Here is an 18,604-nt window from a genome sequence, read left to right as displayed (position 1 = left end):
TCCCAGATTTCCCAATGGTCAGCACGTCCCTGTGTAAAAATATACAGTGTATATATATTGATTTTAATTATTCACCCCTCCCCATAACTGTCACAAAAAACTATGTATTATCAGCTTGAACTGCTATGACAGCTTGACAGCTTGAATGTTTTACTTGACAATCGGTGTGCCTTGGGCACAAAACATTTGGAACCCACTTCTGTAAACAGTGCATGCATGGTTCTCCATACCCAATGCCTGATTCTTTTTCTTTTTTTTTATATATATATTTTTTATCCCACGATTTTGTAACCCATTTTCATCCCTGTGTCAATCATCTAATGTGATCCTGGGCTCTACACACCCTCCGCCAACCTGGGGAGAGCAACGGACTTAACTCATGCTTCCTTCATGCTTGAGTGTCCAAGTTGCTCCTTTACACCTGACAGGGGGGAGTTTCCCTGGTTGGACGTAGCGCGTGGAAGGAACACGTTATTCCAACCAGTTCCTTTCCCCTCCATCAGGCGCTCCGGCTGGCCAGGGGGAGGCAGTTTAGAGACCAGGATTACTGCATGTTTTTGTGAGGGTACCTACCCTAGGGGACACGGGGAGAACATGCAAACTCCACACAGAAAGGCCCTTTCGCCAACCCCGCCTTCGGGTATGGGCACTGATGACGCGGAGGAGGAAACACGCCGCCAGCACCCACAGCGCCCCGAGCGGGAATCGAACCCAGGACCTTCTAGCTGTGAGGCGACAGCACTACCAACTGTGCCACCGTGCCCCTTTAGAGGCAAAACAGAACAACGCCTTTCAAATATAGTGATGTCAAAGCTGTGAGACTGACCTTTCCTGAAGACTTGACTCCTCTGATGAGACAGAGAAACACGACCACCCATGAGACCGCGAGGCAGCCCAGGAGAGGAAGCCTCACCTCGCCAAAGTTACCGATGTCGTCTGAGATGTTCAGCACATAGTTTCTGACAAATTAATTAAAAGGGAAAATGAGAAACATTAAATACACACAGACATGTCACAGTGTCAAACTGTAATATGGCACTTTAGAGCAGAGGTTCTCAAACTATGGGTTGACTCGGGAGTCGGGACCCCAAGTGGGGTCACAGGAAGATGAAGTTGGGGTTGCAACTGAAAAAAGAAACATTCCCATTACGTCTGTCTTATTTGTTTTTGAAAAGCACAAGTTTTCTTTCTTTCTTTCTTTCTTTCTTTTAAGGTTCTGGCAAAAGATCTGTGTTCAGAAACACTTTTATGTAACACAATATCAGCAGGAATCACTGCATTCTTCTCACTCCAATTCAAGGCTACCAATGAATGATTTATAATATTAAAATATGCTTTATTTCAAAACCTACCCCCATAAAATGGGGCCGTGGTATAAAAACATTTGAGAATCCAGCCTGCCAATCAATCTGGCTGTCGAGATAGACACACCTGTATACTGGCGGCGGTGGCGGTGCCTGGATGTGCTAACCGTAAGGTTGCCAGTTCGAACCCGGGCTCCCCCAGAGTTACTGTCGAAGTGTCCTTGAGCAAGACACTGAACCCCTAATTGCTCCCGATGTGCTAGTTGGTGCCTTGCATGGTTTCCGCTGCCATCGGTGTATGAATGTGTGTGTGAATGGGTGAATGTAATGCACAATCTCTGTAAAGCGCCTTGGATAAAGGCGCTATATAAATGCACCATTTACCATTTAGCATTTACTGGCGGATATATGTTCGGCAGGGTGAGAGGCTAAAGCTAAGGGCTGGACACAAAATAGCCTTTATATTTCCAGTTCTCTTTGTTTTTCTGTTGTTGCTGCATGGTGAGAGCTGTCTGCTCTGTGTGTTTTGTGGTAGGCTACGACCAACAGTAGCCTGTTCAAATGGCTTGATCATGAATAAACCTGAGTAACAATGGAGGAGTTGGTATTGAATCACTTGGGGCAAACGCTACAATAATAGAAGGAGAATTGTCCAGATATAGCCATGCACACGGCTGCAGCCCATATTTCAAGGCTGGAGTGTGGCACACCGAACAGCAGCCATACCAAAACAATGGCTTACTTCAACAGACAGAGGGGAAAGAAACAAGTGGCCCTTTCTTCATGGTGTGCTGAGAGAACCACCCAGACCTCAGAACATACAAGCTGTGCATAATTGCGTCTTGTTAATGCCAGCACTGTGTTTGGATAACCTATCATGTACACATGAAGGAAGTGTGAGTGTGTTTGCAGAACTACATAACGGTTATCCAAAGATTGAAGCCTAGAAGCCTGATATCTCCCTGAGGGTGGTAAAGGGAGGATTCCCCTATGTAAATGTTTGTTTTCTAAGTTGTTACATTTAAACTGTTTATCATGAGCATTTGTGAATAATATTCACAAAAAAGACAACTAGTTGTCTTCTCAAGTCTTAATATTGATCTGATCTGAGCTCACATATACTGTATATAAAATATATCACATGAAGGGCTCTATTCAAGTGCCTATCAAAACAATCACTTACTGCACTACTTCAACTGCAGAAAAAAAGGAGTCTGACTTTCTTTAAAAGTGAACTGCGAGAAATGCTAATCCTGGTTGTTGCTCAAAAATGAGTGTTTGAAAAATGAACCAAGAATGCACTAAGCAGTAGGCGTTCTGAAGCCCTTCTGCATGCTGATTAGCGCTTAGCCACGATTAGCCAAACAACCAACCATTCACCTCGTTTAATCCACATTGGTATTCACAAATCAATGACAAAATCTCAGAAAATTTTCCCTTAATCGTTTTATTCAACATATTGTTTTTAATGGGCGTAGCTAGCAATTCAGAGCTGGAGCCAGGCTACCGAAAATGGAGCGTTTCAACAACAACAACAAAAATCACGAAGAAAAGCAATTTTTTGCGATCTGCGTGTGACACTGCAGTATGACAAAGTAGTAAAATAGGGCCTGTGTGCATTTTATCAATGAAGCGATGAATCATGCATTGTTCTGAAACTTCAACCACAGCGTTTCCAACACATCTCTTTACCTCCAGTACTCTTCGCTGGGGCTGGTCCTCTTGGTCTTGTTGACCACCTCTGTGACGCCCGCCGCCACCACGCTGGAGGTGGCGTTGGCCAACTTGGCTATGGACTTGACCAGGCTGGTGTTGAGGCTGCCGCTGGTCGAGTCCATCACGCCCACACAGGCGGGCGTGTTCCAGGGGTTGGAGCAGTAGGTCCATGGCAGCAGGTTGGTCATGGACGTGAAGAAGTAGTAGAAGCTGATGCAAATGACCACGTTGTAGTAAATGCCGATGTATGTCGACACCACCATCATGCCGTAGCCCACACCTGGAGTCGAACAGAGATAAGAGACGTTAGTAAGACAATATTATGGTCAAGATTATTTGGGTGTTAGCATTATGTTATGCTTTAGCTATTGAAAAATAGCAGATCTACAAGCTCATAGCGCGCCACCGAGTGGCGTGCTACGAGCTTGTAGGTCTGCTTTTTTTTTTTTTTTCGAAGAACGACTGACATAGAAACTGAAGAAAAAATGTCAGGATGTAGAAGACATTTTTAGAATCTGATCTCAGGTCAAAATGGGTTAAATAGCCATGTCACAGCATCACAGGGAATACATTTTAAGATTTAATTGGTGACATTAAAGGCAATAAATTGACTAGCACAAACATTGCTATTATGCTACTACTGCCTCGGCTGCCAGTGAGGAGACACATAGTGCCTCCCTCCTCTCATTCAACACCACCGCTGACTTTTTTCTTTTCATTTATTTCTTTAGCCTTGTAATAAGTGGGACAATCAACGGAGAGGGGGTCATTATTGAGAAAGAAACCCTGCTTATTTCTCAATAATGACCCGCTCCCCATTGACGATCCCTTGCATAGTTCCTTTAATTTTACTCTGTGTTCAATGTTCTGTTATTGTCTAAGCACTTTGTAACATTGTTAAGAAAAGTGCTGTTGACCCTGTCATCATGTACTGTACCATCTACATTCTACAGTACTGTGAAAACACAAATTCAGTGAAATAGGCAAATCATGCAACCGTGACAGCTGTGGTAGGAGCTTTTTCATGTCCAACATGTGCAAAAGTGTTGCTTTCCATTGCACCTGGCAGACACACAATGCAGACACAATGCATTACTAAGGCCTCAGAGCCGTGTTCAACCTCAAGAGCACTTAAGCATTCTATGACAACAGGTGTCTATGATTGCCAGCACCAACACAACGGTCGCACGGCAACAATTCAACTCAGAGCGAGGAATAAGTGCTGCCACGTGACTGATGATGGAATGTGGACGTGACTGAGAACCAGGCAATGTTGGCAAGTTCAAAACATGGCTGAAGATGTCTTGAACCCTGCGAGGCGTGCCTGAGAGAAGCGACGGCCAAGCGAGTGCCCGGGCAGAGTGGTCGAAGCCCGCTTCTGCAGACTCAGCGCTGTCCAATTAGCGTAATTATGTGTACATTAAATGATCCGACATCGTCAAAGTGGTAACTGAAAGGGTGTCCTGTCATTGGATGCCAATGGTATCTGAAATGACACGAGTTGGGAGCGAGAACGCAATCATTTTATTTGTGGCTCAGAAGGTCAGCCAACGTTTCTCAAGAGCAAAAAAGAGAACGCAACGATCAAATGAATCTGGAAAGTGTTTGGTTGGGTTAAGAAAAAGAATCTGCCAAAAAAATATGGTGACAAAAGGTAGAAAAAGCCATGACATGAGTATCTGTTCACACCTCTATGTCAAGTCTGATCCGAAGGCTTACACAGACAGCCCCCACTGGGGGTGGCAGTGGTTCAGCGGTAGAGTGGCCGGTAGAGCGGCCGCTTTGGAACTGTTCCCAATTAGATCCAGGGCTCCCCCAGAGTTAAAACTGTCGCATTTTCGCACATTTGCCACTGAGCTTGCATTGACTTCAATTGGTTTAAAAAAAAAAGCCAAATTATTCGCACGAATAAATCGCGTCGCTAATTCGCCAGTGTGTAATGACCTTTAGTGTTGAAATGTCCTTGAGCAAGACTTGCAAGAATTGCGCAGGTTGGTGCCTTGCATGGTTTCCTCCGCCATCGGTGTATGAATATGTGTGTGAATGTAATGCACAACCTATGTAAAGCGCTTTGGATAAAGGAGCTATATAAATGCACCATTTGCCAGTTATGTACAGCGCATCTTAGCGAGCAGCTCCAAAATGTGGATAGTGGATAGTCCCAATGTATGGATGAATGGACCACTGCAAAGCGCTTTGAGTAGGGCACGTAGTGGATAGGATAGTCCCAATGTATGGATGAATGGACCACTGCAAAGCACTTTGAGTAGGGCACGTAGTGGATAGGATAGTCCCAATGTATGGATGAATGGACCACTGCAAAGCGCTTTGAGTAGGGCACGTAGTGGATAGGATAGTCCCAATGTATGGATGAATGGACCACTGCAAAGCGCTTTGAGTAGGGCACGTAGTGGATAGGATAGTCCCAATGTATGGATGAATGGACCACTGCAAAGCGCTTTGAGTAGGGCACGTAGTGCAGCGAAAACTCTCAAAACTAGTCTTTTACCTATACGTCTCATAAACTGGCTCAATCAATCCCTTTTCAACTCTCCCTCACTAATGTCTGTAGCTATTATAGTATCTGTACTGTTGCAGCAGTGTAAGGAACAAATAGACACACACACAGACACACACACACACACCGCACATCCGGTATGAACGCATCGTGCGCGTCACAAGTGGATGCACTGACCTTTGAACATGGGGCTGATCTTCCAGACTCCTAGACAGCCCTGGCTGGCAAACTGACCGAAGGACAGTTCCAGGAAGAACAGGGGGATCCCACAGAACACCAGCATGATGAAGTATGGCAGCATGAAGGCACCTGGACAACGCACGCACCAACACAAGCAAGTCAGTCACACTTCCAGGGACACACGGTTACATCATTAGTGTTAATGCCATGTCCCCCAAAAGCACTGACTGGTTCTCAAACTTTTTCAGTTCAAGGTCCCCCAGTTAGGGCCACGGGACTCCCATAACTCTGAGAGTGTACACATTGAACCAAATTGTACACTCTCAGTCTGAGAGTTACCAGTTTAGCTGTGGACTCCCTGGAACCCCCTCAAGGACCCCTGGGGGTCCCAGACCCCACTTTGAGAACCACACTGGCCCATACCAGCTGTAGGACAGTGGTTCTCAAAGTGGGGTGTGGGGACACCCAGGGGGCCCTTGAGGGGGTTCCAGGCGTTCCCCAGTTACTATGGCATCACAATCATTTCCATATTTTATACATTGTCAGGTTGGCTATTACAACAGACATCATAGTCACAGTTTTCAAATCTTGAAAGTGTATGAAAAATGGTGAATCATTTTGAAACAGTGGTTAAAACCCCCCGCTAAAATGTACCCAGTACAATTAATTATCAGACCAGAACATCACAACCTGCTGATAAAAAGACAAACAAGAGCATATGTACACTTACAATAATTTATGTCCTTCAACGGGGGCTTCTGTGACCGCTAAACATACAAGACTAACCCAAATATTTGCAGTGAAAACATGTGAACATAAGAGGGACTGATGCCAAGGAAAGGACTTGGAATATTGGCACGGTTAAGAGGTTACTTGACCGAATTAAACTATACAGACTTTAAATGGTGCTGGTGGACAATCTGGGGTTTTGGTCTGCATTTACTTTCAGAATTAAATACATAAAGAACGTATAGTAGTCAATCTAACTCTACAGCTGCCCTTTAAACCGAACACAAATCTAATTGCTTTTGGCAGGGATCAGTAATGACATCTGAAGTATCACAAAATATATATTGATACCTTGGTCTTACAATTCCTTTACATGTTTCAAAATTAAACATATCTGAAAAATTATAAAATAAGAAGTAGCATATTGTATTCTTACAGTCCTAATGTATTGTATATCGTCTCTGTTGGGTGGAAACCTCATATGTCCAAAACTGGTGGCAAAATAAAATATCTCTAGGTCTGAATGTTAACATTGAATACATCTCCCAATATCCAAAATCCTGGGGTCAGAAGGAACATACTGTACCTCCTCCATTTCTGTAGCAGAGGTAGGGAAACCTCCAGACGTTTCCCAGTCCCACAGCGTAGCCCACGCTGGTCAGGACAAACTCAATCTGGTTCCCCCAGTTCCCTCTCCGCGTGTTCTCGTCTGTCTTCGCGGGCTCACCTGGAACGGCTCCATTCTACAGCAGAAAGAGAGAGAGAAAGAGAGTGAGCATATCTGAGATTTAAACACGAGACAGACAGACGTCGGCGAGGAACATACGGTATATGGCAAAAGTTAAAGGAGACTAGCCATTTATTTTCTTTTTTTTTTAATGCTGATGACAATAAATGATGTTTGAACCACTGTTAGTGACAAAAAAGATTATATAGGGCGCGGCGCAATGGCTAACACCAAAAGGGGTTCCCGTCCAGAATGGCTTTAAGCAGGTAGGCGGGGGTTAAACGTCGTCCTGGTCAAGGCGGAAGCCACAGACATTCTGCAGACTTATTTTCAACATCTACTAGTACAGATGTAAACAAAAATATATAATCGTCGAGCAATCTAAATAAGTAATTCAGCAATTCACCCGCCGGTCGGACCTGAGGAGCTTCTTTTTTTTTTTCAATGATCAATGGATATTATTATCGACATTTTACGGTAAGAAAACAGCTAGTCCGGAATTCACCTTCAAAATAGTACTGATGTTGTAGAGAAAAGTCTAAAGCCCAAGTCATCATATTATGCTGAACATTTTTGTTGTATTGTAAAGTATAAAACAGGCTTTAAACAACCACACACGCGCACGCGCACACGCACACGCACACGCACACGCACACGCACACGCACACACACACACACACACACACACACACACACACGCACACACACAGCACTGTGAGTCAATGGTCATGCCACTATGGCATGTTATCTGTGGCATGAGGTAAGTGCACTGGAGCAGACAGGATGCAAAGTGAAATCAGCGCCTTGGGAACAGCTGATAAGCATTTGGTCTTGTCGTCCTGATTTCAAGTTTCTCCTCTCGTCTCCTGCACTGTTCCACTTGCTCGCTCCCTACCTCCCTACCTCCCTCCATCCATCCATCACTCCATCTGCCAGAGTCAGATGGTCCGTCTCTCCTGATCTCTAGAACCTCAGCTGTGTCCGTCTGCCCTTGTGAACTTTATTTACTCAAGAGAAATCATTTTGACTTGAAAAGTTACCTATGGAAGTGGTTCTCAAACTTTTTTAATTTCAAGGACCTCTTATGCATTAGGCCACAGAAAGCCCATCAATCTGAATGTGCAAACGGAACCAAATGGACCCATAAGGGACTAGGGGCCCTATTATTTACCAGTACCTTAGCCGTTGGCACTACCCGTTGCCCTTGAATTACTGGCAGGGCAGCTTGCACTGTCCCTACATTCATTATGCCGCATTGCAGACTCCATTATTTGCGCCTGGGGTGTGTTGTTACACTTTCCCTAAAATTGCTATCTTGCCTCTTTGGGAAAGGCCAAAGGGGGCATTCTAACACCACACGCTATGCCAAATTTGTTTGGTAGAGCACGTGCCTGCAATGAACATGTCCGGAGTTGGGCTACGGCACAACATTCAGAGGTCTCCTTCTCTCCTACTTCTCCACAAATCTGTGATTCTAATTTTCCTATAATCAGCAGAAGTGTGTGTCAATTCCTTGTGTCAATTGTGTTGATATAAGATGATTGTCTATTCAAAGAAGATCTATCTTGGGCCCTTTCCCAAAGGTGTGTAGTAGACAAGATAGCAATTTTAGGGAAAGTGTAACATTCCCACAGCCACACCTCCAGGCGTCAATAACAGAGTCTGACCTACAGTACATTTGACTGAAAACACAGAATACAGAGATATGTTATCATTGTGACCATTACAACAGAGAACTGTCAGTATATACACCCAAAGTAACATGTTTTGTTGTAGATTGATTGTTAACGATTTGTCTGTGCTTAAAACAATCCACGAAACAGTCCTTCAAAGAATGTAGAGCAACGGTTTGTGTTTCTAACAAAGCTAAGCTGACAGATCTGGACTAATGAAGCCATAATGTGGGGGGTGCTAATTACTCGACAACCTAGACGTTATTGTGCAGTCAAGTTCACACTGCAGCAAGAAAGTGTGATTTATATATTTTGATTACAAGTTGTTGGAGTGACTCCAGGCCCACTGGACACATGGCAAGCAGTCTGTGAAAACTCACTACATATGCAGAGAGGCACGTGTGCATGTGCGCACACACGCGCGCACGCAGAGGGCCATTTCTCCCAGCACAACAGACTGCGTCTGTCAAAGGAACCAGACGTCGAGTCCTATTCAGCTGAGAAATATATCAACAACAAACGCAGCCAACAACTGAAAAACAATCATATTTTCGCCCTACTGCGATGCAGTTTGTCTTTGGTTCAGGCTGTGACAAAAGAAAAACAAAATGACTAAAATGGATGAGAAAACACAGACAAACAGCTGGCAAGTCGTTCCACAAAACATTATCATCGCTGTCGGGCAGAAAGCTCTTATCTTCAATTCTCTGTATTTCAAAAAAGTTTAAAAGAAATCCTGTTCCTACATACAGTACATAGCAACAGGTTCTGGTTTTGTTGCTATATAAATAGCAACGTCTGAAACGACACGGCTGCATTCCCGGTTTCAAAGGTATAACAACGTAGGCTTTCCCGGTACCGAAAAAAGCGCTTGTGACTCAATGCCTACATTGAATCCATTGGCACACAGATCATTTTTGAGTGGTGCAACCACTCCTACGTATCTGGAGCTTTGTGTGTCCCTGGCTGTGTCCCTGTGTCCCTGGCTGTGTCCCTGGCTGTGTCCCTGGCTGTGTCCCTGGGTCCAAGCACGAAAATAGCGTTTGGTTGGTTTTCATCACCAAGTGTCACTGTTGTGCAGCCTAACACACACACACACACACACACACACACACACACACAGTCACACACATATTAACTGTATATATTTTACAACGCTTTTGGTCATACAAGGCTTCTGCTCGACAGTGACAATGATACAATGTTTATCTCTGGTCCTGGCTGTGGCCAACTGTCAGCAGAAGAAAACTACGGTAAACTAAACTAAACTAAACAAAACAAAAGCTTGAGATGTCTTGGTGTTGGGACAGGTGGGACCGACAAGACGAAGGACAAGAGCAAACACAGGTGTTGTTGATAAAGAAATGCTCAGAGTGACCCCATCGGTCGTGTGTGTGTGTGTGTGTGTGTGTGTGTGTGTGTGTGTGTGTGTGTGTGCGTGCGCACCCGCGTGCGCACCCGCGTGCGCACCCTCGCAACGAACCCACTGTCACAGTGGGTGATGGTGACACACAATGTCACCATCTGGAGTTGTCTTTGGAAGGACAATGTTTATCAGTGTGAGTGTGAGTGTGTGTGTGTGTGTGTGTGTGTGTGTGTGTGTGTGTGTGTGGTGTACATATCCTTGTTGCACCCATTGCTACAGTACTTCGTTATACCACATCTGGCCTCGCCAACAGCAACCAAGTGTGTGGCTCTTCCAGTCACACACACATTACGCGCACACACATGCACGCACGCACACAGCGCCGTGCACACACACACACAGCCCACCTGTGAGTCCGTCTTAACAGAGCAGCAGTGTACTGTAGAGAGTCACACGCTGGGAATAACAATGAACACTCCACTACTTCCTCACTGCAACTCACCCAGACGTTCCCCTAACACACACACACACACACACACACACACACACACACACTGTGTAGAAGGTACTGTGTACGTGTTGAAAACACAAAACAAACAAGGATAGTGGGTGGGTGGGTGGGTGAGTTGATTCATAGCCAATTCATAGTCCAGTTGTCAGTGAAGAGGTGACCACTCACACAACACATCTCTCTGTTTTTACTAACCACCGTTTTGGTGGTCAACTCTTCACCGAAAGGAAGGCCTTAAGGAACAAGTGTTGCAATTATGCCCCGTTTTCGTCAGAGGAAGCCAAATACACCTTCAAAGTCTGTTCCCAAACAGCCTGCTAGTGATGATGCATTTCCTCTACTAGAAATCAAATATCTTTCTTTCTAATTATAAGTCCCTATAATTTCCTTTATTGTCAATGCGTTTACTAAACAAACGTTTAACTAAAGACATACATTAAACCCCCTCAAAAATACACACATACACTCGAAACAAGTGTATATTGTGTACAAGATCATAAGATTGCCACACATTATGATAGAGATGACCGATCGGTCATGCCTCCAGATCTGTCTCTGTCTCTCTCCCTCACTCCCTCCCTGTCTGGATCTTCCCTAATCTCTAACCGCCTCCTCACTCCTTGCCCAGGTGTTCCAGCCTTGTGTTGCGCTCCCAAAAATCCCCCTGGCCAGCGACAAAACACAGACACTCTCATCCAGCCTTCCTTCCGTCTTTAGTTTCCATCTATGTGTTGGAAAGACGGACCATCTGCGCTTTATGTAAGATCCCACATGGCCTCATGTCTCTCTCTCTCCATTATGTCTCTGTGTTGTAGCTTCTGCCACTTTGTCCCAGCAGCAGTGACTTCAGGCAATGTCTCCCATGAGTTACAGACGTACACACGTACATATGGAGTTCTGTGTCATGAGTTACAGACGTACACACGTACATAATTATGGAGTTCTGTGTCAGGCATGCCCAAATATGGAGTGTTGTGATGTCATGGAGCCTGCTGGGTGCCCTGACCAGCAGGCTGTCTGAGCTGGAGCAGCTCAGACCAATTTAGGCCCTTTAGTTTAATAACAGGGTGCAAGTAAGAAGTGACAACGTTTTGATGTTTCAGTTACATCCCAGCCAGACTACAAAACAAGGCCCTGAGCATGAACATGCCAATGTTTAACCTGCAAATGTCATTGGGACTAAAGTCCGAAATAGTTTTTTTTATAATCAATTATTTAGAAACTTAGTACACACACACACACACACACACACACACACACACACACACACACACACACACACACACACACACACACACACAGAGGAGAGCCCATGCAGGGAATATGTAACATGCACACACCTAATACATGATACATACATGACACACGCACAAACGCACAGAGACAGGGCCCATTCATTCGTTATTTTGAGCAAATCAAGCATATATCTTAAATCGCCTATAATGGTCTAATGGTGCCTATTGTGCTTCATCTTACATTTAAATAATGAACCATTTCTGATTATCATTACGATGATTTGCTCGGATCATTTTGGTGCACCCTCGTGAATGTTATGGCAGAGCGGTGGCATCCATCCATCCTTTGATTGAATAGAATATATTAACCCATTCTGACCGGGCACCCATTTTGGTGTCAGCATCATGTTGTGCTTTAGCTATTTAAAAAGCAGATCTACAAGCTCATATCGCGCCACCGAGTGGCGCGATACAAGCTTGTAGGTCTGCTATTTTTGAAAAATCGAAGAACGACTGACATTTTTTAGAATCTGATCTCGGGTCAGAATGGGTTATAATCAGACCAGTGTGTGTCCAGCGGAAACCTCGTATGAATCTGATCCCAGGTCAGAATGGGTTAAAACTTTGAAAACAGCAAGTACAAGTTCACAAGCTATGCTAAAACTGGATAATGCAAAAGTGATCACAGGCAAGGTGTTACGTGAGGTGGGATGTGGGCCTCGTTTAGGCAAACAATAGTATCGTTCACACTAGCTAAAGGAAAGGTGAACCTGATGCTGCAGTGTCCCTGTACCATCCTTGTTTTAACAACTTTTAACTGTACGCAATGTATATCTATAAGACCATTGTACAACGAAGAATCCAAAAGGGCTTAAATGGTTAAAGTGAATGACACTTTCACACAACATAAGTCACATTTATATGGACATAATGTAAAAGTTCTTTCCTATCATTCAAGAGGACAAATCCAAGAATCGAAGACTAGAAGACACAATCTACACATCCAATTACCCGTCTCACCGGATTCTGTAACAAGCCCATACAAATGTATGATAGTAGTTATACTATATACAGTACGATTCACATTAAAATATGGGTCATGGGCATCTGGAGGCATGCCTTCCCATAATGCCTCATCAGCTATACCTCTGGATCGCCTCATAGAGCTAGGGTGGTTTTGTGTTTGTTTAATGAATCTGAAAAGAGGATGGAGGGGGAGAAAGAGGACGACAGACAAGACACAGACTGAGAGATAGACAAAGGCCGGTATACAGTATACAGTAGTAGCATCAAACCAGGTTGCCTAAACCAGTGCTTCTCAAACTGTATAGTGCCAAGGCAAGGATCCCCAGCAAATTGATATACTGTACCTAAAAAAGTATTGTGACGCACTGTGAGCTTGTATATCTGCTCTTTTTGAGAGAGAGAATCAGTCACATTCGAGGCACTGGGCAGCGTTGTACACAAACAATACATTTCTGTCATTGTATAGATTTTCTGGAGCTGTTTGATTTAATGTAGGATTTATATTGATGGGAGCTTATACGTTCCTGCGTTTGCTCTCAGCACCGTTGCTCACTCATCTCCTCTACTCTACTCCCCTGCAGCAAAAAGAAAGTACTTCAGCAAGCCTGAATAATCACTTACCGTCCTATGTACCAAAGATAATTGGCAGAACTGTCCTCCGCATGCACAGATGTATGTGTGCAGTGCACACAGACACACATGCACTCGCGCACACACATACACACACACACACACACACACACACACACAAAACCACTTTGACAGACAGCAGTGTTAACCTCTCAAACTCCTCTGCTGACAGCAGTCGCCCGGTCAGTGAGGTGTAACACACCACACACACACACACACACACACACACACACACACACACACACACACACACACACACACACACACACACACACACACACACACACACACACAGAGAGCTTATGGCAGCAGATGTTGGCGAGTTCCGAGTTGCCTGCCAAACAGCATTTTGGACAGTGAACTGGGTTGCATCCAAACAAGCCTCTCTTTTTTTCTTTCTTTCTTTCTTTCTTTCTTTCGGACTGACTGTACACATAAATTAACAAGTTATGGTATATAATATGGACATAATTAAGCAATATTACACAAGAGGGTGTTCTTTAATGTCATTAATGCAACGCCTGTGGTGCCATAGGTACCGAAGTATCGCAGAAGTGCATTAATGACGTTAAAGAACACCCTCTGTGGAAATATTGCAATTATACAACAGTTACCCTTAAAACTAAGAGAATCGCTGAAAAATAATATTTTTACAATGACAGATGATTGTAGCTACTACAACCTAGCTAGCCTATAGTCTGCTGTGCTCTGAGACAAAAGCACGGCTGAATTGTATGTTTTGATTAGGTGTTGAAATAATGTGGTTTAAGCACTGCTAGAAATCAGATTGCCTCCTCAAAACGACCTGTTGTATAATTAATGATAGTTATCTTTGAAAACAGAGCAAACACTAAAGCAAGTTAACTGATAATGAAAAACAAAAACACTTTTGAGTGAGATCTGATTCAGACAGCTCTTTAAATAGGGTCTTCTTGAGTTCCCCAGAACTGATGTTTAACAAGAGCAGAGAGATGCTTCAGAGCAGCCGTCTTTGATTCAACTTGACAATATGCGCATCTGCGACCCACAAACAAGCTCGACTTTCTGCCGGCATCACTCAGCCCGAACACCATGTACTGGCAATGACTCTATAGTCTCTGCGGGGGACTATAGTGAACAGTGGTGGCCACCTGAGCACAGCACCCACATCATGTCTCTATGTCGGGATGTTTGGCTTCTTTGCCAAGTCCCTTCATATACTCCTCCATTATACAATTCCATACCATTGCCGTCGGGCAGAAAACCCCCACAAAAAAGGTTAGATCATGGAGATTAAATCTCCACATTCTAACTTTTTCGTGAATGAATGCCGTGCCTGATCATACCGCAGCCGCAGCGTCACACACAAAAGCATGAAAAGTAGCAGATCAGTAGCACTTGTGTTAATGTAACTCTGAGGGCGGGCGTCCATTTGGGTAAAGTCGGTGTGCTCTGCGTGAGGATTTTCACTGCAGCAGTATAGGAGCAAGGGACATTATGTTATCAGCTATAGATGAGTGGCAAGAGAAGCTGGGCTGGATGGAGCCAGGAGCGATGGAATGGATGGACAGAAGAGAAAAAAGAACATGTCTTTTCATCTGACATCTGTTCAAACACTGAAAAGCCAAGGGTCAGGAGGAAAAAGGAGAGAGAGAGAGAGAGAGAGAGAGAGAGAGAGAGAGAGAGAGAGCGTGCGTGCATTGCATGTGCATGTTTGTGGTGCACAAACGTGCATGTCTCTCACTCTAACCTGTCAGAAACCGGTGGCATCAGTAAAGATGAAACATGTTATTTCTGTACGATCAAGTATAACGCCGCTGTCAGGCAGAAACCTCTTTTTTTAAAGAAACCTCTTATCTCCAAGTTTCACGTGTTTATGATTCTTCATAAATGAATGCCCTACGTGATGATCGTGATCAGCAGCACACAAAAGTATCAAAAGTACCAGATCTACAAGCTCAAAATGAGGCAAGACGCCTGAAAAGTAACAGTTTTGGACATATGAGGTTACAATAAATAGAGAGAAGAGAGAGAGAGCGAGAGAGAGAGAAAGAGAGAGAGAGAGAGAGAGAGAGAGAGAGAGAGAGAGAGAGAGAGAGAGAGAGAGATGCAATACCTCTGGGAATGCCAGATGCTTAAAATAAAGTTTCAACTAGAAAAAGTGCCCCTCGGGGCACAGGTCTCCCCCAGGGCAGGTCAGGTTGTGGCCTCCTGGTGGCACTATAATAAGCCAATGTGAAAAGGGTGTCATTTCTTCTTACGCCTTGGATGGCAATTGGATGATTTGAGGCATTTTGTTCCAAAAATGTGTTTTGCAAAAATCCACCTGTTGGTGGCACTATAACAGGCCAATGTGAAAAGGGTGGGATATATGCCTCAGCCTAGTAGGAACGTCTGTGAAAGATTTCACGTAAATTGCACGCTGCGTTCATGATTTGATGCTTTTTGTTCAAAATGGGCCAATCCTGCAATTTTTTAAAGCCAATCAGGATGGAATATGAAATATCGGACAGATCTGTCTAGAGCACATATAGAGATACTGTGTAACGATTTTCGGGATTTTTGGACAAAATATTGAATATATCAAAAAATGAGTTTTACAAAAGGCGGCCTAGGCCCAGGCCGTAGCGTAACGGTCTGGGCACCGGACTGGTGATCCAGTCGCGGTGTGCCGCGGGTTCGACTCCCGGACCCGACACGGCCTTTACCGCATGTCATCCCCCCATCTCTCTCCCGTTTCCTGTCAGCCTACTTTCTATCCCTTAAAAAAAAATCAATTAAAGGCGTAAGCCGCAAAAAAATATCTTAAAAAAAAAAAAAAAAAAAAAAAAGGCGGCCTCCTGGTGGCGCTATAACAGGCCGTTCTGGAAGATTTGGGGCAGAGGTTCATCGTTGGCATCCAGGGAGTGTGTGTGCAAAGTTTGGCATCGACTGGGTTAACGGTGCCGGAGATTAGCTGTACACAGACGGACGGACGGACACACGGACGGAGATCCTGGTGGATCAGCTGATCAATTGGGCGGGGTATTTAAAGGACAACTTTAGTTTTTTTCAACCAAGGTTCATGTTTTAGGTTGTTATTAGAGAAACTAAAAGGTTTTTTCATTTGCTGCTTTCTTTCGTTTTAGGGATTTTAGCTCTTTTTGACAGGGGGATTCGAGCATGGGGCTAAATATGTATTTTTTTACCAAATTTGATGGTGATTTATTTATTTATTATTCACTATAGTCCTAATAAACCCCAGGAAATAACATCTGGCCACAGAAGATCACATGATCTACTGAATGTGAAGGTAGCCTACTGGGGGAAGGCTTATACTGTGTGTATAGGCTCAATATGTCAGTTTGTCACATTAAATAGATCCTGTGATCTTTTGTGGCCAGATGTAATTTATTGGGTTTATTAGAACTATAGTAAATAATAAAATAATGAATCGCCATAATATTTTGTAAAAAAATACATATTTTGCCCCATGCTCGAATGCCCCCGCCCCCCTGTCAAAAACTGCTAAAATCCCCAAAACGAAAGAAAGCAGCAAATTAAAGAAAATGAACACTCACCTTTTAGTTTCTCTAATAACAAATAAAAGTTGAAAAAAACTAAAGTTGTCCTTTAAGCTCACCTATAGACTGCATGCTTCTTCCTGCCTTCCTTCTTCATATGGTTCCTGGTTGTTGTTGTTGTTATGTTACCGCCACCCCAGCACCACCCGTGGGCTCTGTTATTTCTGTTCCCCATGGGGGGTTGTTATTGAATATCTATCTCCTTGCTCTTAATATTTAATGATGGTGTTTAATTAAATTAAATTAAAGATAAAATATTATATGCACAGCCACACATGTATTCTCATTCTATAATAAATATTGGTTAAATCTATTCGTGAGTTTTCTGACTGAACTATGTCGGTGGGTTCAAAAGAAGCCAGGTGGAATTTTGCTTTATGCAATAATTGAAATAAGTGATACTGAAATAAGAAAATACTAGTGAATGCAATGGAAATTATCGTTCTTTTCACTAAAACGTTTCGGTGGCTACATAGTCCAAACAACATCTGACCGAACAATTGTGTGTGATTGGTCTGACACTCGATGTGCTTGCAAAATTGTTTTATTTCTGCAATCTGTTCACAACGTACCATGTACTGTTTTGAATAAAAGTTGGCTATGGATAATCCACCTCCGTACATGCCATCCTTCATCGCTGTTGCACACCAGCACCACGGTCAGCAAATAAACAACCGTCTACTGCATAGCCTTTCGTCTGTCTAATTACACATTTCAATTAAGCTACAACAAAGATAACCAGATGGCAATTAATTAATGGAGAGAGATAGCACACACTTTGTCCACCGTCTGTCGCCAGAAATGGACATTAATGAAAATAAACAGCAGCGATGTACAATGCTTCAGCGAGTCACAGTGTTAGGGTGTGGCATCCGGGTGCCCTAGTGGCCAAAATATGGGCCTATACTGTATATGAAAAGTATGACATTTCTGAGAAAAGTGAATGAAATAAAAGGTAAGGAGATTGTGTGATGTGCTGGGAGAATCGGCACAAACCAACACACATGATCCACCTCTTCTGGTATAATATTGTAACATGTAACTGGTATGCATGTCAAAAATGCACATGCTGGCCCCTAATTACTCAAGAGTGGCACACGTAATCTCCCTTGCACCACCTACGAAGCGTTTAGTAAACACGTCTGTCCATTGGGGACTCAATCCATTTGGCTATTATGGGACAAAACAGCCCACAGGATCCAGCCCATCTCACCAGATACAGATTCCTCAAAGCTCTCTTTATGAGAGGGCTGTGAGCTGAACGTAATAGGCCTAAAGGCAGGGTAGAACCATGGACTTCTCACCCTGCAAGCGTAGGGGCTGCATACCACAGGATCCCATTGGGCAGTGACTGAATAACTGGCCTCCACGGTTGATTAATTGAACCCAAAGGAGGGGTGTCCGAAGGAGGAGAGAGATGACAGAAAGTTGGGTCCAGTTAAATTAA

The 18,604-nt window shown here is 43.9% G+C and overlaps 1 protein-coding gene across 1 annotated transcript in view; it reads right to left on the bottom strand.

Annotated features, from left to right (window-relative positions):
- Positions 1–18,604, bottom strand: part of slc6a9 (solute carrier family 6 member 9) — a gene marked incomplete at both ends in the record, with an annotated part of 48,336 nt that overhangs the window by 9,631 nt on the left and 20,101 nt on the right. The window contains 4 exons of the mRNA XM_083781660.1: positions 827–959; positions 2,997–3,300; positions 5,716–5,847; positions 7,034–7,190. Of these exons, the coding sequence (XP_083637786.1) occupies positions 827–959; positions 2,997–3,300; positions 5,716–5,847; positions 7,034–7,190 (726 nt within the window). The remainder of the gene's footprint in view (positions 1–826; positions 960–2,996; positions 3,301–5,715; positions 5,848–7,033; positions 7,191–18,604) is intronic.

The sequence above is a fragment of the Protomyctophum parallelum genome (assembly GCF_964188405.1).
Source record: "Protomyctophum parallelum genome assembly, chromosome: 14".
NCBI classification, from domain to species: Eukaryota; Metazoa; Chordata; class Actinopteri; order Myctophiformes; family Myctophidae; genus Protomyctophum; species Protomyctophum parallelum.
The sequence above is the reverse complement of the archived record's forward strand: the minus strand, read 5'-3'. Positions and strand labels throughout refer to the sequence as shown.